This window comes from Pholcus phalangioides, unplaced genomic scaffold (genome assembly GCF_987345545.1).
Source record: "Pholcus phalangioides strain wild (caught in Gottingen) unplaced genomic scaffold, Ppha-v1.0 ptg000007l_1, whole genome shotgun sequence".
Taxonomy (NCBI): domain Eukaryota; kingdom Metazoa; phylum Arthropoda; class Arachnida; order Araneae; family Pholcidae; genus Pholcus; species Pholcus phalangioides.
In genome coordinates, this window is record NW_028301600.1 from 58,424,043 (window position 1) to 58,445,454 (window position 21,412).

Below are 21,412 nucleotides of genomic sequence, written 5' to 3' on the forward strand. Positions count from 1 at the left end.
CACACGAGTGCTAATAAGACCGGGACCTACAATTTATTGCTATCCGAATGGCAGCCTTTTTTTTATGCTCACCAAGAGGTTGATACGCTAACCCCGCGATGTGGGACTACCGCGGTAGTAATCTTTGTCTGTGGTCATGTCGCCGTTTTTGTTGTACCTACCCCTGTGTCAGGAAAGTTTCTGACGAGGACGAACAGGGTATTGAACTTGCGATGCCTCTAAACATACTTTGGTACTTTAAGCGAGTATCTTAACCTGGGCTACCACGCCCTTCATTGTGGTTATATAGTAATTGTGATTCTCTTTCTAATATTAGTAAAATAACATACTATATGTATCAATAACATAGTATTTTCAATATTTTACCATGGTATATATGAGACAAAAGTGTGGAAACGAGAATGAAATCGTATCAAAATAAAAAAAAATTGTCAAAAAATGTCATACCGGATTCATTTGTTTAAATAATATAAGTCTATTCGTCCATGAATGTTTTTACTTACCGTAAGTCACAAAACTTCCTGCAAAATGTGAACTAATATCCATATATGTGAGTTCTTTATCAAAAAGATATCTACGAGAAACCATAGAATGAGATATATATTTTTTCAAACATCTCGGTATATTTGTCCTTGTTTGAAATGGTATAATTATCGGGACGAGAAAAAAACACCTTCACTATATTTTCTAGATTTTATTAGTTTTTACGTTTTTTTAATAGTTCCGTGATTCTTAGTTTTTTATAATAATTGATTGAAACAGACTTTTTGAAGCTTGTTGAAGTAAAATTCGAAAAAAGCAGTTTAAAAATATTTAATATATTTTAGCAGGGTACTTGGCTAGTAACTTGGTCTTTTACTTAAGCCTGTTACACTATAACCGAATAAAATAATTCATAAATGATTGATAAGGAAAGTTTCTTTGTTTATTTAATTCCTGGTTTATAGGAACGTATGTATTTTCCCTGAGTATCAACGTTACCATAGAAAAATGTACGAGCTAACAACGTACTGAAGATTGATTGTACGTGAGTGCGCGCAGCTACTAGTTCCCAACACATGCATTTCCAAATCGTTTTCGTTGTGGTCTCCTTCATTCGAACGCATCCATCGGTAGAAATGATGTGAAAGGGGAAAAACTAACTCTATACTATATGAACAATTGTTTGTGGTTCGTCTGGAATAATGGACTTCCATCATGAGAAAAAGTAAATGGTATAAAAAACAATGCACACAGCCTATTGTTCGATTTCTTCTTTCTGATTCTTCTAGGATTCTTTGTAAACGGGATTTCTTTCAAATGGGAATCCGGGTAGATAGGAGCAAAAACATCAAAATAAATCGAATTAGTAAAGGATTGAAAGTTGAATATGGATATATGCGTAGCGTCTATGACAGGCAGACTGAAAGCTTAGTTCTCTCGATGATTCAATACCAAATCCCCAAGATTTTTCACTTTTGAAATTCAAGTGAAGTACTGTATTGACGTGAATTATATTATATTGGTTTTAATAATTTTTTTCGTGCTCTAATTTTTTTTTTTTTAGTTTGCGTTAATTTAAGTGGGTTGGTGCTGGTGCATGATCTTGGCTTCCCATGCTTTCCTATGGGAAAATTCACTTTCCTTTAAGGAACATTAACAAATTTTCTGTTCACATTTTTTAGGCACTCTATTTTTTTGCTTAAATGCTATGTATATTTTTATACAATTTGATACCAGCTTTTAGGATTTTAATTTTCGGTTTTTTTTTTTTTTATTGAATTTTAACTTCAACAACATGAAACTTTCTCAAAAACCACGAAAATTTACCCATGTTTTGTGTCATAAACATGTTTTAAATAATTTTAATAAAAAATCCTAGTGTTAAATTATGTAAAACCATAGCGTTGAGAGAGGGACAAAGTTTCGAGACATTTGAATGAGTGGTATTCGAAAAAAGGTTCTTTATCTAACAAAAAACTTAGTTTTGAGAAAAGAGCATTTTAGTGGAAAACAGGATGTGTATAATTCCTGCCAGCAATTAATATTAAAATATTTAAAAAATATTTCTATTACAGGTAGAAAAAAAAACTTGAAGACATTTTTATAGTATTTGAAAATTGAAAAATTCGAAAATGTTTTTTTGGAAAATTTGCGTGCACTAACTCCTTTAAAAAAAGAGTAAATTATGTAATAGAGTATTCTAAAATTTTCCACTGTCTAACAGTATGTCATTCACATGTTGGCAAAGACTAATTATCGCTTGCTGCTTGTTGGGTGTGTGTTTCAACCGTAATTAAGCTGCGAACGTAGAATAATAATTTTAAGAATGTAAATAATATCACCCTTGAAAACTATTTAAAATAAGATTAGTATTTTGGAGACCATTAGTAGACTTCTTGATAGTTAATTGGTCCATTTGCAGTGTTATCACCCGTTTTTCTCGCTCTCCATCCAAAAAGAGCAGAAAAACTAAAAAGTTGTTTCTGGTGTAACTTGAAAGCGCCTGTAGTTGAGATGCTTTCACTTAGCGAAACGGTGGAGAAACAATTGTCATCGTCAAGTGCGTCCGCTTCATTTGCAACCAGTCTTTTTCTGTTTGGATGCAGATGAATCACGGGTGGAGTGACGCAAAAACCCACGCGCGAGAAGAAAGTTACTTTACTTCGGGGATGCACCATCAACATCCATAGCAAACAGATCGTTTGACAGCATCCCAGCACAGAAGAGCAAAAAGGCATCTGTCTGGCCGCTTTTCCTTAAGCATAAGACGAAAGTTTCCCTCCTTTTTGCCTGTTGTGATTGTTTCTCGTCATTAATCTCCATCATCTAAACGAAGCACTTGACTGCTGTTGCCTGGCTTTTAATTTTATGTGCTTTTCTTCACGCATTCGAAACATTCATCTTATTATGCAGGAAACATCGGGGTTGCACTGCATGATATAACGCAACGTTTCCCCTCAAGATCGTTGGTAGAAGTTTTGTTTGGATGAATGTGGGACCTGTGACCGGCATACTTCAAATAAAATTTGTATATGAAATCAACGCTGATGAAACTAGTCATTAACATATTTGAAATGCGAAGAAACTTCAGAATTAAGAGTTCTTTGGAGGAAGAATGTGTAAAAGTGAACCGAATTGCAACTTCGTGGATGATACATTTTATGTGATCATAGGAATATCATTAACTAGCTTTTACGAATGGGAAAAATTGAAATTGCTTGTATTTTCTAAAATCGATCGATATAAAACGAAGATTTGTAATTTATGAAAGCATGAGAACAAGCAACCAATTATGGAATTTCTTTGTGTGAAATTGTTTTCGAATCTTTGAAATCTTTTTGAAAAGTCCCCAACTACAATGTCTAAAATCTTTTCTTAAATTCATTTCATTTTTATCGTGACCATGTCCTTGTTCAAATTGATGACAACCCTTTTCCTATTGGCAGCTCACTGCAATGATGGTCTGTGTTACAATTCTGGAAAGTGCATTGGAAGAGCAAGGAACGCTTTTAATTATCGTTGTTTATGTCAGAACGGTTTCCAAGGACACAGATGCCAATACGGTGAGTGAGGTTTTTTATAAGTATTAACGATGCGATTTTATTTTTAATTTTTTATGGATTTCAAGGAACTACGGTAGGTGATGTCTATTTGGAACCTTTTAAATGCTGTAAAATAAACAGAGCAGACGTCGACTTGCTACCGATTTATCGGAATCGATTACCTGTCATAAGTAAACAACCACCTGTTCTTATTTGCGTGATAATTTAATATTTTTTTAGATGACTTTAATGACTTTAGAACAACCTAGACTTAAATCACATGTAAAAACGAAGTTCACAACAAAAATTGCGTATAAAAACTAATTCTGTAAAAGCGAAGTAGAATTATGCCAACTCATGAAATGCTTTCAGTATACTATTCTTAAGTATTTTTATTCATTCATCATCCAACGTATGAGAATAGCTTCCTTTTTCTTTTTTTTATGGATTTTGTAAGAAGAGAACTCTCACACTAAATATTTTAATGAATTTGCAATACTTTTAATATAAGTTATTACGTGACTCAACTTTCCAAAAGTAATTAAACCACTGTTGAAAATTCAAATCGTAAAAATATGGAAAAAAAATTAATAAAAAACATTTTTAAAATTCAAATTCATTGAAAATAAAAATGACATGAATTTCGCTACTCTGCCATCAATGAGCACTTCAATTTCTTTTCAATATATCGAATTCTTCCCCTTCCCAATCATTCATTTATTATACGGTGTAATTAAGAAAGAATCATTCGATTTTAAAATGAAATATTTCAAAATAATCGACGCTAGAAGGACTCTGGTGTCATTATTTTAAAAATACATAAATATTAAGGGAAAATGTCTAATTTTTTTTTACAAATGTTTTTTTTTTTCTTCCTAACGTTTTCCCTCCTAATAAAGAAGCACTAGTTGGTATTTTAAAGGCTAGCTCTTGTGTATAATTATGAAAATAAACCTTTTTTTTTATAGATTGCATAGTTACTTCTATATCCAGGCCCGTCATTTAGGGGGGGGGCAGGGGGGCCCCCCCTGGCTTTTGAAAATACACTAAAAATGGTATATATATACAAATATATATGTACATACATTGAGTACATGTTCTTTGCCCCCCCCCCCCCGGAAAAAGTTGAAATGACGGCTCTGTCTATATCCTACTTTTCTTCTCTGACTTTTATTACTGATTAGTTGCATGTTGTCTCCTTATGGAAAAAAAGTCTCAAGTTCTCAAAAAAAATCCAGAAACACCACCGTTTTTTGACGAAAATCATGAGTAGTTTTAGTTTGATTTTTGGCATCTCGTGTATTTCCTACATATTTTTCTTTGGATACACGTAGTACCAGTTGTATATCTGGATATGTTTCAAAACAAGCTAACTACAGCCAAGAGACAGTCAATGGCCTTGATGCAACAAAGAATCCACTTTGCCTGTAGTCATCGTAATTCTTTTCGAATTGATAATATATTTACAGTTAAAAAGTTTTCTTTTTTACTATTTTAATATGTTTGTAAAATTCTGCTGTTAACTGCAAAATGGCGGGAAACGAGCTGTCGTCGTCAGGCGTGGTTGCTTTCCTGGAGTATACTGTCTGGAGTGCCAAAATACGAGTTCATTAATCTTGCTCGAGTTTGTTCTTGCCAAGTTCATTCCAATTCTTTTACTTACCTCTATCAAATACTTCTACAAGAGAGGAAAAGGTAGTGAGGAGTAAAAAAATCATTACGACACTTTCCCTAATGTTTCCATAAGTACAGTTCAGTGTACGAGGTGAAAGTAAACTCTTTCAACAGAAAATAGGGGTGATAGCCCAAATCAAGACAAACAATATTTGTGATAGAAACAAGGACCACACATATTTTACTCATAGCGCCAGAAAAGAGTTAACACATTGTCCACAAGAAAAGTCGTTTTTCATTTCTCAAGCACATGACATGAATGCCAGGACACCATGGCCCCCACAAGGGATGGGCTGACAAGGCTCCAGCCCTGGGGTCCGGGATGATTTTCACCTTTTTTTGTTTTTTCACGCTGTAAATTCATCATAAAGGGGGCCCGTAAAAATCTGGTCGGGGGCCCGCATAAGATCCTGGCCTGGGCGCCCTGCTCCAGGATGTGGGGGCCATGCAGGACACTCATCTTCATCTCACTTATACCGCTACCGAAATCTCTCCCAGTTTGGTTTTTTTTATGGTGGGAGACACTTGTAGTTTTGTATAGTCACCTCCAAAATGTTTCCATTTGCCAACACAAAAAGGTCAGTGAATATCAAGGTCCAGGAAGCATGGAGATAAGAGACACCACTCAACTACGCGTCCAATGCAGTTCTTATTTTTCTAAGACACTGAAATGCGGCCCTAGGTGCCATTGCAAATGTTGTTAGTCTTTAACTTACACGATCGCCCTGTATATTGGTATTAGTTGCTAGCAACCTTCCATCACATTTTTTTCGACCAGCGTTGACCTGTTTTTCCTCTGGTTGGTGATTGTATAGTGAGATGCTCCATGTACACCAGTGGATCACAACCTCCGGCTCTCGGTCTTAATGCGTCCTGCCAAGGGGTTCCGAGCAGTCTACGAAAGATATTCAGTATCAATTCACACATCACGATCATAAGCGTGGACAGACTTGAAGAGTTTTACTTTACTACCCATACATGTCCCTGGTCTGTTCTCGCAAAGGTAATTTAGAACCTTTTTACCTCTAAAGAGGAATAGTTTTTGCAGGAATAATAATTATCGTAGAACATAACTGCGAGTTTATGTATGTTTCATGCATGTATGTGTTCAGGCACTGCCATTTATCTACTAAAGACAAAATTGGAGATCAGGAGATGAATGAATATTTTCATCAGTGCAATTTAAATGTAGTATGCTTTGCTACTCACTGGTGAAATTTTTTCAAAGGGGAAACTGGCTCACATGTACATCTCGGAGCTCTCTAGAAAAAACAACCTTCAGCCGACCACCACTCTGTGCCACCTGTGGGTATCGAACCTTGGACCTCGTGGTGTCCAACATAAAAAAAATGTGAAGACAATAATATACATGATACAAAGTACTAACAGAAATAAAGCATGGACACACAGTAAATAATAATAGTAATATCCAGCGGAACCGAGTCTATATGACATATCACGCGCGGAAATCACCCTCAATTTAATTCATTCATGTTTCTCAAGTGGACGAAGCTTACAAAATGTTCGCGCGTATTCGAGGTAAATAAAATATGTTGCGGGAATTTTGAACCCGTCGCTGGCTGGATAGCTGGCTGGATGTTGGTAGACATCCATGCCCGAACCGGAATTCAAACCCGGACATGCATAGCCGAAGACTAGCACGCTAATCACTCGACTGTCAGACGGCAGTAAAGATTCTCATTTTTCATTACTAGTCTGAAAGATCCATGCACATATTCAAAAGCTAGGAATTTATATTTAAATTCAGTGCTGAGGTTGTGATTCTTGTTAAATTATACAAAATTGTTCAAGTTCGTAAAGCAGGTGATGAAGAAGTTCTAGTTTAGTTAACGCGTAAAAGCAACGAAAATCGAATAAATCAACATATCCGTTTTTATGAAACAAACGTTTCATGCAGAATTCGATTCTTTTGAAATTAAAATAACAGAAACAAAACTATTTTTTCTAAACCCATCGATACCTCATCTTATTTTCAATTTTATTATTCGATTCATTTTTCAATCGTTCGCAATATTGTGTTTAAACAATGAATATAATGTTTGAATTTCCTTAAAATAAAGGATCTCAACTAAAAATGATCCTCTCTAGTGAGGCCTACATCAAATGACTTTTAATAAGTCAATATAAATAAAAATCAAAGCCTGATACAATTCCACAAAAACGTTTCAACTAAACGTTTTAACAAAATGTCATTTGTCAGTCTGCTAACAAACTTCCGATGTAGATGCATGCATAGTTCACATTTGTATGAAATCATCAACTATGAGCAGCAAGGGATTTGTTTTATATGCAGGATTAATGCACTTCATCATTATCTCCCGCCCAAGCCACGTGCAAAGAAAAAGTCAAAGCAAGCGATATGAACCAAGTGCGCAGTTGTATGTTTAATTACATGCCGAAACCATTTATAGCATATTCTTTGATAGCGAAATTATGGAGAAAATGTTGAGCCAGAAATGTGTTTATTGCAGACTGTGAACAGATACTACCACTTCAATAAACACAATTCAAGGTTTCATCTAGAGTTTTTCAATTGAAAAAAAGCTGAAGCATTTTCTTTCTTTTTTCTTACAGACGTGATCTGCAGATGATTAGCAGAGCTTGTCATGTTGCTATAGTTTTTATTCGTGAATTTCATTCATTGGCTGTCGAAACGTCGATTACCAACCTCCTGTGTTCTTTTTTTGGAAACTACTGTATTTTTTTCTCGCACTTGCCTAACGACAGTTTGTCAGTAAATTTTCAAGCGGAAAAATGTTCAGCACTTGCCAACTTGTTTCACAGGAAATGTAGATTCCTCATTTGTCAAAAGCTTGACAGTTTGATCTATATGATAAGAGAGAAAAAGTTATCTTTTCACATGGCATCGTGCTTCTGTCCTACCAACTATTTAAATCTGAGGAAAAAACGAGAATTAAGTGAAATTTTTCTGCAATTGAAAAAACTACATTCAAGCACGTGTAATGTTTATTTTCGCTTTTATCATACTAATTTAGTTGACGGTATACAATGAAATCAGTAAGACGGGCGATCTGAAAATTTTCTTTCACAAACTCAATTTAATTATTTCAAATCTATAACCAAGTTAGTTCATAAAAAATATCATTACTTAAAATGCATTCACTTTTCAATTGCAAGTACCGAAACTTTCAACGTAAAATCTGCGGATTATCTGCCTTCATTAAATGCAATGAAGGCAGTTACAATGTTGTTGTCTGATCTCTCCTGATGCGGAAAAAAAAAATTCCACTGCAATATTCACTGAGAAATTCGAAAAACTGAGAAAATTTTGGAAAAAACAGCGTTAATGCGGGTAAAACTATTTTTCCGTATTTATACTACTCTAGGTTTACATAATTACCAGGGAAGACGTAAAACACATAATCACACAAGTGGATGCCCTTTTGCGTGAAAATTATTTATGTAAAAAACCATTTTATTCAGATGTTCTAATATTATCCTTTTAACGGAAGAGAAAAGGTATTTTAACATTTTAGGAGACATTTCAATCCATTTTATGCAAATTGTTTACCACCAATATCCTCAGATCGGACCTTTTAAGAGATGGAAACAAAAATTGTAACCATACTGAAAATTTGCGCTTTCCAAATTGAGTACTTTATGAACTGCACTCAGGAGTTTCTGAGATGTTATAATTTTTTAGAATAAGTAGCATTGACCAAATCTCAGATTAGTAGTTCTAACAACAGTTTCATAGATGTACCAAAGAGATTTAAGGGATTAACCAAATAAGGCGACGTTATTTTTTTTTTACTGATCTCTTAAATGATGTCCAGGAAGAGTTTAATACATTAAGTGTTTTTGTGCTAAACTCGTGTGGGAGCTAAATGTTCTTCTTGACCCCTACAATCCTCCTAGGTCAAGGACTGCATTGATTTCACGTCTCTCGGAGAGCTGTTAGAGATGATGCGACTGTTTTTAGGGTTGACAAATTTCTGAATGTCGCGTAAGATATAAAAAAAAACATTTTAGTAGCACTTGAAAGATGTTTTTACAAGACACACAGAATGATTACTTGCCTCTGCATACAAGTATCTCGAAACTTGATATCGTCTCGGTCGAAGACACGCACTTTCAACGCGGAAATAATGTTATTATGGGTAAAGAAATTCTAAAAATAGAATCATTCATCTATAATAATGAATTAAACGAATTTTGTTGAACTAGCAGCATATGAGCAAATACTAAATTTTCCGTGCCTCCATTAAAAATGAAACCACAAAAATTCTGAATTATTAAAATCTCTGGTTCAAACGTCTGTTTTAATTTAAACATTGCTTTGTGGAGCGATAAAGGATTAACTTTTGAAATTATGGTTCAACGAACTAGAACAGGGGTGGCCAACTTCTCTGTTTGAGGACCAACATAATTGTCAGACTCAGTCACTCCGGTATGTAAGCCGCATGCAAAGGGGAAGAGAACTCCAGCATATAAGCCGCACCCAGTATAATTGCTTGCCATGGCATCGGCGGCCACAAACATTTTGACGGGATTTATTAACTAATAAACCAAACTCTTAATTTAACTAAATACTAATTATAAATAATTATTAATGAATTATATTAACTGAATTCTCTTCATTTTTCGAAACGAGTATTTATATGTTCTCCCATATAGACAGTGAAATCAACGTAGAAAGAAACTTCATAAATAGCTGCAGCGTGAGCTACAATTTCTTACCAGACCAGACTCAAATTTTCGTCCTCCTGCCCACCCCTCAGGGCTGATGGTGGGATTACAGACGGGCTAATAAACAGCCTAGAAAGGTGTATTTAATGTACGTCAGTATGTGTTTGCACATGGAAATATCGTCAAAATCGGGAAATTACAAATTATTATAATTCCAAAAATTACTTAGAAGAAACATTTCTGGAATAAATAATTTTTTTAGAGTTCAAAGTCAACTCTTGGCTCAACGTCATATTGCTTGACGAGAATATTCCCATCTTCAGTGAGAAATTTGTCCAGGATTGTTTTTTATCTCCTTTGAGCAGCACTCCTTTGAGCAGCATCTTCAAGGAGGGACTTTGCAAACTCGGATATGTGATATGTTGAGTTGGAGCTGGCTGCAGAATCAGAGTCCGGGGAAATAGACGGGTCTCCTGATTACAAGTGTATTAGTTACAACTTCGGTGGTGAACTTGGTCTGCTTGTTGATGACCGGGCTGCTTCCATTTAAGTCCTCACTGGATAAAATTCTTCCAGAGTTTTTGACAAAGTGTCGGGAGATTCACTCTGCAGTTCCACAAAACTGGCCTTGTAAATTTTTTTACGGTTGACACATCTGATTTTTTCCAAGTTTCTCGGCAACTCATTAGATTCAACGAAGTCGGTTAATCCTTTATGTGCTGTCTCAGAAAAATTTCCACTGATGGCGGGATTTTGGACTTGGATTTCTTTATGATTGAAAAACTTTTTCCAAGCATTTCGCGATAGAAATGTGATGTTTGTAATCTTCTGAGATTGTTCTGGTTGTGGTTTTTTAGCCCTCGAGTTGATGTCCGTTTCTCTCAGCTCGGCCAAATCTTGTATACCTCAGGTATTTTTTTAGTTTTGTTGACTAAAATTTATTAGTTGTCAAGAAAACTTTTCATCATTTTTTTCTTTCAGCAAATTATGAATGTCGATGCTCCAACTAGATTAGAGAATAATACTTCATAAAACGTTCAAAGTTTATCAAACAAAAAAATAATTTGATATTTTGACTTTTTTTTTCCTGAATTTTGTGCAATGCTTTTCTAGTTTGCTTTTTTTACACCTAAATACTGACTGAAGATTTTTACAAATAGACGACAGTACATTAGTTTGAACTTTTATGAAAAACTTACTTAAAAAGGAAATTTTGGAGGGAAATTTCGCTCGTCGAGATTACCATCACTGACCTTTGATGATCGCACAAGAAAATCTGCTACTGTTACTTCCATAACTCTCACTGTAGGTTTTTGAAATCAGTCATGTGACCTGTGTGTCAAAGAGGTTTTGTTTGTGCGTTGAAAATATTTTTTTTTTTTTCCTACATTAACCACAACTTTTTCGTCAATCAAAACTAATATTAAAAATATAATAGTTTTTCAACTTGTCGCGGGCCTCATATAATCACCTCGCAGGCGAGCTTCTGGCCGCCCCGAACTAGAATATTAATATCGGCTGCAATGTGAATCTACACTAGACTTTTTCTTTCTTACTGGTTACAGTTAATTATCCAATGTCGGACTCGGGCAATCCAGAAATGACAATCGTTTCAGTTGTGAAATTAATAAGGTACACTGAGAAAGGTGTAATCACTATCTCAGATGATATCTTTTGTCTTTTTCTGAAAAACACTCACTTTTCATGATATAATTATATAGATCCAAAAGTAACCAAAAAATTTAAAAATACAATAATCCTAAAAGTATAGACAGGAGCGCGTGCTCGCTCGATGTGGTTTACTCAGAAAGAGACGGGTTATTTTTAATAGTGAAAATTTTTATTGCTGGAATAATTACATTTGCTATTTCTGGCAATAAACTTTTTCATTATTGAAAAAATATTCTCGTGTTTCTTTCCGTGAAAATCATGTCGAGTTGTATAACGACCTGACAAAATTTTGGAATCGGAGAGATAGAAGATTTTTTCTAATTCTATAACCGGTCTTTAATCTTCACTCATACTTTTCGATTTATAGAATTTTCGAAGCTGTTTGTCCGATTTTCACCTTTTTTGTGATATTAAACTTAATTCATAGCTCTTCTCATATCTACACTGCCTGACGGAAACAAAATGCTATACCGTGAAGGAATGTATAAAAATACGACGAAATTTGAAAGTGAGATTTAAAACAAACATCTTGTTCTCTCCGAGCTTTATAAATTTATTTCGCATTGTGCGTTCAGCTACACTGTGACACTGGATAATCGGTTTCAATGTGATGTTGATGTACCCCTGATCGCGAGGTGTGAACAATACTTGCTAGTTGGTCCTCGTTTTAAGGGAAGGACAGACCGTTCATTCGACGTGACATTGTCTCTCAGGTTATGGATTTGAGAATGATATATGAGGATCATGCTATACAAAAGAAGTGTATGCACTTAAAAAAAATCGGCCCGATGTTTGCTGTGCACGCACATCTTGTTGTAAACAGCACTTCACACCCTTCATAGATAGGGTAGTGTGATAGGCTTTTTGCTTTCTTTCCAGCCGGAGCATACAGCTCCGACTCTATCGCGGTTGTCAGTTCTAGCCATTCCCCGATATCGAGCAGGACTGTGTTGGAGAACTTTATAATAAATACCGTAAATGTGCATACAGCATACATAATAACAGTTCAAGTGTCAGTATCACACCTTCGAAATGTGTGCAGAACGTCATCTCATTCTTAGGCCGGGATTACGCTATAAAAGTTTAAGAGAAAACTTGAAAAAAAAAACAGCCAATAAGCGTACCGGTTACACTCGAGTGAATGTAACCAATAAGCTTATTGGTTGGTTTTTTTCAAGTTTTGTAAAAAATATTTTATAAAACATTCATAGTGTAATCCAGGCCTTACTAGTAAAATATACTTCAGTTGTTTCTAATGATCCCGAACAATAGACACTTTTGCTGTATCGGCCAGAATCATGGGCAGAGATGAACATGGGCTGGGGTTATGATAACCCCAGCGTCAAAGGTGGAGTCCACTGATCTAATCTATATATGAATTGACATCATCATCATCTTGCCCCCCCCCCCAGACTTCCAAGTCTAAGTCCGCCTATGGCCAGAATGTTCCTCTAGTGCAATCGTGATGCTGAAGTGAAATAACCGATAACTCGAGCCTATCGCTAAGTTATCTACTGCCTGATGGAGGGTGTGAGTTGAAACGGAAGAATACGGCTGAGTTCACTTATAGCATACCTGCTTGGTGATTCAAGAAGTGTATGTTATAAGCAAGGTCTCCAAATTAGATTATGTAACAGTTATGTATGCATAAATTGCATTAGAAATTGTCCTAGACAAAATAAGCTTATGCAGCACATAATTAAGTTCAATATGGAAAGAGTATAATTTTTGGTCGATATTTCCTGAAGAATTTTGAAAATTTCTTGAAGTGCAGCACATACAGGATACATAGAACATTCATGCATTTTTTTTATTAATTTAATTTATTTCGCTCGCATTATTTAAGTTCATGCTAATGGTGTCCATTCAAAGTTTTCATATCAGTAATTATGCAATAAAAAAGAAGCAACTAAAAAAAAGTTCGTGAATTTCACTTATCAATCAACATGCTTTTTGCATAGTCTTTAAATAGGTAGAGATTTGATGCTGTTAAAACAGTGCGGATTTCTGTTTTTGTACCGAACACAACAATTTTTCATCAAAAGCCATCTAGTGATCCAAAAATAAGAGAAAAAGTGAACATTCAATAATTTGAAGAACATATTCCATGCAATTTTATTAGAAAAATATATTGTTTTTAAATAAGACAATTTTGCTCTTAAAATAGGAAAATTTGTCACAAACAGCTGAAGCTTCTTAAGCTGTAAACCATAGTTTGCCAAAAAAAAACTTGTTCCGTCTCCCTTCTCTTCAGAATTTTTTTCTCATCGCTTCTAAACTAAAGCCAACCCATATTATAACCACAGCTTCTTCCGCTCCCCTGGACTATTTGATTGACACTTGTGGGAAACACTGCTATAGACCATTAATGTAATTATTCGCATTTGATGTAATTATTTCTCAACAATAAATTTTTCCCATGGACTTCTGTGAAAAAAAGCATCAAGATATCACCTTCATGCAATACATATTGTGCAAATAAGTCAGTTTTGCCTTCATTTTTCCAGGTCTTTGTTTGCAGTATGCTATACCTGAAATGTTTTCTAGGTTAAGAGAATGCTTTTGGTATGTTGACCTAGCGATGCTAACCCTGCAAACCGTGTTTTATTTCGGTTATTTTTCCGGTTTTTATTCATTTTTAAAGTTTCATCAAGACTAGATAAAAATTGGGAATCTTGGTCTTGGGCCTTTCTGTATCCTCGAGCCGGGCCTCTTGGCCGAGCTACTCATCCCCAACTAAGCTTTACATATTGGGCTATGCTCTGCAGGATGGCGGGAAACCACCAATAAGTGACCGTTGAAGTTATTGTATGAAGAATTTCTAATTTATATATACATGAAAATTTTTGAAGGGTTTCTTTCACAAAAGTGACCCCTTAAGCGGAGTTTAAAGACGCATTATAAGAACAACATTAAAGTGCCTTTGAGGATAATCGGATTTTCCAAAAAAGTGACCCGGTAAGTGAAGTGACACATTATTCGGGTGACCCGCTAACGAGGTTTCACTGCATAAGTGAAAAAAAAGTGGTCGGTTTTCTCGGAAATTTCAGCTTTATTTGTAATTTTCATATTCATCGATCGAAAAAATCTGTAAATAACTTCAATGTTCAACAAAAGTTTAAATTTGTTGAACATGTTATTTATCTATAAATTTACTAAATGATCTCGTAAGATGCAATGAAGTTGAAATATGTATGGTTTCACAAATAGTATTTCACCCAAGACTTCATGAAATGTGTTAGGCATGTTGTGAATCAATATAGAAATTAAACATGGAATTGATTAATCGAACTTTAAAGTTCATTTAACCTCGCATTTGTATCGTGATCCCGATATTGATGTCATAATAGCATTGGAGTATGTGAAATGATTTTCCTTCCGTAACAATTCTCTTATTAAATGCCATTAAATTTCAACTGATTTTTTGCATATCGTTTACTAATGGAACAGAATGCAGAGAATCTCTCGTACGTAATAGGTTTCTGCTCACAGGCATTCTTATTTCTAGCTCTCGTACCCCATTCTTGGCAAGGAACATTACGAAGTCAGAACAAGGCCAACCCGCTGGCGTAGCCAGCGGCAAAACGCAGCATTTACTTTTGATTTCACCGACACTGATAACAGCATGTTACATTTACAAGCGATACTGATGTACTTTACTGGGATTCAGTCCAAAGACTTTTTGGTGATTTAAAATTCTGAATATTTATTTCGGTTTTTTTTTCCCTTTAAAGAAGCATCTGGTTTTAGAATGAGTGTCAGTGTGAATGTCTGTTACTATACTACTTTCACACCGCCTTCGAGTTTGAAACAAAAGTGGATGAAATTGATCTTAATGAACTTCCTTATATGAGCTATACTAACATATTAGGAAGCCCTCCACACCATCTGTGACGGTGAGAAAAATTTGCATTTTTTTGAAGAAATTTCTTTTTTTTTTTTGACACCAGAAACTTTTTTTAATATTGTAAATAAGTAAAAAAAGTATTACACGCACTCACCAATAGCTTGTAGTGCCTTTTTTGGCCCATGACTAGTGCCTCAGGTGTTGAAATACAAATATGGATATTTCCACCAAACATTCTCAACGGGTGCATTAACTGTGATATAGGATTAAGGTACGATGGGTTGAATGGTCATGAGAGTGTAGTCCGTGGTATGAACCTAGAACGAGTCGGTTGCCACTCTGCAAAGTTAAAACGGTAGTGTACTTCTGGATACGAAGTGCAGGCTAGTATTAAATTTTTACATAGTTTTAATGAATCTTCACTACTAGATTAGGACACAACCCCTTCATATCGGTTAATGAGTAGGCGATTCCCTAAAGTAATTAAGAGCGCAAAACTGACTTTACTCTGCGTTAACCTGATTTTTAAGGACTTTTTCTCTTCCTTTTTCTTCAACAATGAAAAGAACCACCAAGCTCTGAAACTTCTCTAATGGGCAACAAACTTCCTCAACCTCTCCGAGATCTTTTACTTGGTACTGTGTAAATGTAAAATGTTCAACATTTTCGACAGCCTTTCCCAAGAGATACCGGAAATTTTTAACGTTGATGTACTTGCCGAGAGAAAAAAAAGAAAAAAGTGATGATAAACTCAAGTATCTATTCAGCGTCCCAGGTTATGGCGTTAAAGTGTTCGTTCAGATTGAACGTTGAGTTAAATATCTGCTAAATTTTCAATGTAGAAATTTTAAATTTTTTCGCCAGCATATTAAAAAAAAGGGGTTCGAATCACTTGGGTTATTTAGTCGTGGGTACGAAATTCAGAATAAAATCATACGTTTTGTCTGCAGCTGTGCAATCATCTTCAGTGCATAATGGTATATCTCCAAATTTTGATGAACTAAATTTTAAAAAAATATTTTAATTTAGCCCACGGTCATTTTTTTTTAATTTAGCCCGCGGTCATTTTTTTTTTAATTTAGCCCGCGGTCATTTTTTTTTAATTTAGCTCGCGGTCATTTTTTTTATAATTTAGCCCACGGTCATTGGGCTAGTGTCCTTGACTAGCCCAATAACAATAATTGCTGTATTTTTTTTAACGATCGAAAACGGTAAATACTTTTTGTTTTTCTTGTATTTGATCGAATGAAATGCATTAAATAGAGCACGTGAGAAATCGTAAATTTGAACACTTGCTCCGTACTTCATTAGATATAGCTTTGAAAACATTTTCTCTAATTTATCCATAAAATGTTTTGATTTCTCTCTGATCTTTCACATCAAATCATTAAATATTAGTAATGTATAATTTTTTTACCCAGACGTCAACGAATGCATGACAAATAACGGAGGTTGTCATCATAATTGCTGCAATACACCAGGAAGTTACTACTGCCGTTGTAATCCAGGATATTTGCTGAACGCTGACGGAAGAACTTGCACAGGTACTTCCATTCTGCAAACACCATTGATTTCTACATCTACGCTTGTTTAATTGGATTTAGTTCATGCTGCGTGAAATTACTGCCATACTGTGTCTCTCCCAATTTCAATCATTTCGACTATTCGGTAACATAGTGTGCTTTTCCTTTATGTTGCGGTATCACATCAAAAACCAGAGCTTTACAATTAGTTTTGAAATACAAAAAGGAAATAGGGGATGCAATGCTTTCTGTAGTATAAACAGCTATAATTCTTTTGATAAACAGTATTTTATGCAAACTGAACCGAAAACAGTTATCTAAAAATGAATTTTACAACTAATTAGATGAATCGGAAAAGTGCCACTTCAGTTTTATTTGTTTTAAATACAGGGTGTCCATAATTAAAGTACTCTATTTCAAAGCTGCCTTCAAAGGAATTTCTTTCAATGAAAACAAAATTAATTTCAAATATCACTACCAGGGAGCGTATTACTTTGAAAACTTTTATACGTGTACATTTTTTTCCCACGTCGCACAGCAGCTGTTACAAAATCTGGAAACATTTACGGAGGTCTTGTTTTCAATGTGCTTGCTACTCATAATGAACTTAAAAGACATTTTACCCAAGAACGTGTCATCAACCAGCACTATACTAATGTGTGGCCTCCCCAGACCTCAATCCATGAGATTTTTGGGTTTGGGGCATTTGAAACATCTGATAAGTCGTGACAACTCAAGAACTTGACCTGATCTTGAAGGCAGAGTTTTACAGCACGTGCGATGATGAGCACGTGCTCATCATTTACACATTCGCTTTGCTCAGTTGTGGAACATGCCATCTTGAGATTTCAGTTGGTAGCTGAAAATCATGGCCGCATTTGGAATATATTTTGCTGTAATAAAAATTGTACAAATAAAAAGTGTGGCTAAATGTGCAATTTATAAATAAAACGTCATTTGGTTGTTATATTTGAAACTATTTTTTTCCCGCTGAGAGAGAGAGTAAGAAATTCCGATCCCTTTATTAAGTCATTCACAGAATTTCACATTTTTTTTATGACTGATTACGGCTGTAGGCAGCTTTGAAATAGAGTTCTTTAATTACAGATGGCCTGTATACTACGTACAACGTTTTTGTCACAGTGATGACATTACTAAATGATATTGAAATTTGTAATAGGTGTTACTCAGAAATTAAATTTTTATACAAAGAGTCACTTTTTTCCTGAATGTGTATTGGTTGGGCTTTGAGAGACGTGTTCATGCCATAACTTATACAGGGTGGTAACTACCCACCACTCAATAATCGCATACGTAATTCCTCGTGAAAAACTAATACGGAAAAGTGTTTTCCGTTTTAGGATCGGACGAATATTAAAGAAGAAATAACGTTTTGAGTTTTTGTGACGTGTCATTTTTCTAATGATCAGTTACGTGCCAAACACCCAATGAAAGTAAATTTCTCCGCCAGCAGCAGGTTGCCACTTCTTGAAAATAGACTGAAATATCCAATCCCAGTTAAAGTCAAGTTTTTTTTTCATGATTGGCGCCTTTTCTCTCAATGTAGTGTGATATTATAACCTTGTTATTACGTGTAGCTTACGTGTTAGCTTCGTCCACTATATTAGCAAATGTATCACCAGATTTTTAAAGTGTTAGACAAATGAGATCTATTTGAAATTTTTTTTGACCAAATCAACATTTTTTTCCCAAAATGTGGCAATTTGTTCACCTCCACTATTTAGTAAAAACTTCGGAGGGGAGATGCATACAGTGCATAGTGTTTAATGCGCGATCGTTTTTTTACCGTCTTTCTAATTACATCACATGTTAGTCAATAAAACAGGGGAAATTTTTTTTTGTTATTTTAAAATTTCATCGAAAGAGACGCGTAAAAAAAAAAGCTTCAATGAAGGATTTAAAAATGATAGCTTGACGAAGGTGACTGATGGGAACAGTAAAGTAATAACGATTCAGTCAGAAACTTGTAATCAAAGTAGTTATTTCATTAATTGGCATATTCAATATAATTAGTGATTTCGGATTATTTTTTTCTATTGATTATTCATATAGTGTCATTTACATACCAAATTCTACATTTTGCAATGAAGATTTTCAATTTTCCTTGTGCAATCGCTCTTTATCGCGCTGAAATGTGAATAAATTTACCTTTCTACAAGAAAGATGTTGATCGAAATTTATTATAACCTCCATGATTCGCTCAGAACTTGGTCATCTTTTTAGATGCAGTTTTATTCTGGGGCGTATTTATAAGGAAGCGGGTGCCCCTCTTAACAGAGACGGACATCAGGCTGTCACTACCCTAGGCACTACCAATTTTGCTTCTCCTTTGAAATGCTTTTATATTTCGTTTCTTATTTTTTTTCCGAAAAATCATGCCTCCAACTCTCAATTTTCAAAAAAAATGAAAGGCATCTTTTTACTGTTTGTTCTTCTAAATATGGTTTTGAGTAGGGGCATATTGTTTCATACGCACATTCGTAACATAAATGAGATTCCGAAAAGATTTTAAACCGTAATTGTTAGACTTCTTCATGGCAATTTGTAATTATGATCAATTTCATTCAACATGCTTATTGTGTTAAGCTAATTTTGGTTGCAGATAGTTGTGATAACACATGTCAGTTTTCCAAAACTTCCGAATTGGAACTGAAAAAAAAAAAATTTCATCTCAAAATTGTTCCTAATACTTTATTCATTTAAGGGTTGTCACGATCCCTGATTCGGTTTTTTGAACATGACTTTGAAAAATATTTCATTCAATTGTGAAAATCAAATTCAAGTTTCGTGTTTAATCAGGTTGATTTTTGTTTTCAAAAAATAAAATTAAAAATTAGTGAATTATAGTGTAAACGTGAACAAGAAAAACCACTTTGAACGCGATTTTCTCAAATTGTAGTTTTTGTAGCCATCCGTAAGATTTAAAAAAATCTATACACCGAAAATTCTGAAATTTTATAGAAATATTTATACGACATGTGTTAGTAAAATGAACTTCGATACCTGATCATTCGTTAGAATTTTATGAATGTCAAAGTTTGAAAAAATGTAAGTTTCGAAAATCTGAAATTCAACATTTTTTAAAAAAATACTTCGCATGGGTTAATTTTTGAAAGTATAATTAATCTGAGATTTTTTTAACACATGACGAGTAAACATTTCTTCAAAATTTTTGAGGCGGGAGTAGTTTTTTTTTATCTCACGGATGAACTCAAAAACTGCAGTCTCAAAAAATCGTAATAATTAACAACCTCGTAAAAATTTGGGAAGTACACACACACAAGAGAGGGGAAAAACTAGTTTGCTTTATGTTTTTTAGGGTTATATCATTGTTCAGTTTAAAAAAACCCCCAAGTTATACATTCGATAGATTTGGCAGGATTTTGAAGTGACGTCACCAATTTTTAAAGCGTTATAACTCATTTATTATGGGTCAAATCAAAAACTGAAAACACTTTTTTCGTATCACTTTTTCACGAGGAATCACGTGTGTGAATTAGGCGGTCGATAGTTACCACCCTGTACATATGTATAGGAAAAACAACTTTTTTTATAATTAGTTACTATAATCCTTACATGTTTGCATCTTGGGATAAATTAAATTACGAAGGTTTTAACAACTGGATGTTTCGAAGATATATTTTGGAAAGAGAGAAAATTCAACTGCCCCTGCGGGGAATCGAACCCACGTCCTTTCACTTTCCGGGTGAACGCCCTAGACCACTAGACTACAGAGGCACAGAATTTCTCAATCTTACCTATTGAAAGGATTCCTAGGAAAGATTGAGAAATTCTGTGCCTCTGTAGTCTAGTGGTCTAGGGCGTTCACCCGGAAAGTGAAAGGACGTGGGTTCGATTCCCCGCAGGGGCAGTTGAATTTTCTCTCTTTCCAAAATATATCTTCGCAACATCCAGTTGTTAAAACCTTCGTATGATAGCGGAGAGTGACGTCATCATTGTGTAAATTAAATTATTTAATGAATTCTGGCAGACGCTAGTTTCCCTTAAGACATCGACATTTGTTTCTGTGTCGTCAGCTATAATTATGTTTGTAAATCTCGTTACGACTGAAGTAGGAATTGGAGTATCGCAAGCATAGAAAAAAATAAAATATGATACCATCTTCCACAATCCAATTTTCCCTCACGTAATGAAAAAATTCTTGAGCAAACTTGAGAGAGAGAGAGATAGAAAGTGCTTACCTAAAGTAGTGATGAACGCTACAACACCTGAAATCGATCTTTTGTTAGCGTAATCTCATAAATGTCAATATAATACTTTCTTGGAAGAACAAAAAAACTTACCGTAATTTCACACAACTATGGTCCAAAATAACACCATTTTCTAGATTAATCATCATAACTTCTGTATATTCAAGCTATTCCAAAAAAAATGTTTTTGCTGATATTGCCTGTAGAAAGATCAAGTATTAATATATTTCGTGTTATAAATTGCTTACGAACCATTGTTGAAAGAATCTA

At 34.7% G+C, this 21,412-nt stretch overlaps 1 protein-coding gene and 2 non-coding genes across 7 annotated transcripts in view; 2 read left to right on the forward strand and 1 right to left on the reverse strand.

Annotated features, from left to right (window-relative positions):
• LOC149085545 (uncharacterized) overlaps window positions 1-21,412 on the forward strand; it is a 166,487-nt gene that overhangs the window by 55,050 nt on the left and 90,025 nt on the right. For 4 of the 5 annotated variants that reach the window (XM_089233614.1, XM_089233618.1, XM_089233615.1 and 1 more), the window contains exons 4-5: window positions 3,429-3,545; window positions 16,809-16,931. In XM_089233614.1, the coding sequence (XP_089089740.1) occupies window positions 3,429-3,545; window positions 16,809-16,931 (240 nt within the window). Of the gene's footprint in view, window positions 1-3,428; window positions 3,546-15,345; window positions 15,437-16,808; window positions 16,932-21,412 lie in introns of those variants that run through there. The other variant, XM_089233619.1, reaches the window with a different exon arrangement.
• TRNAS-GGA (transfer RNA serine (anticodon GGA)) lies at window positions 20,596-20,669 on the reverse strand. Its single transcript has one exon. It is a non-coding gene; the product is annotated as a tRNA-Ser (tRNA).
• Window positions 20,729-20,802, forward strand: TRNAS-GGA (transfer RNA serine (anticodon GGA)). The gene has a single exon. It is a non-coding gene; the product is annotated as a tRNA-Ser (tRNA).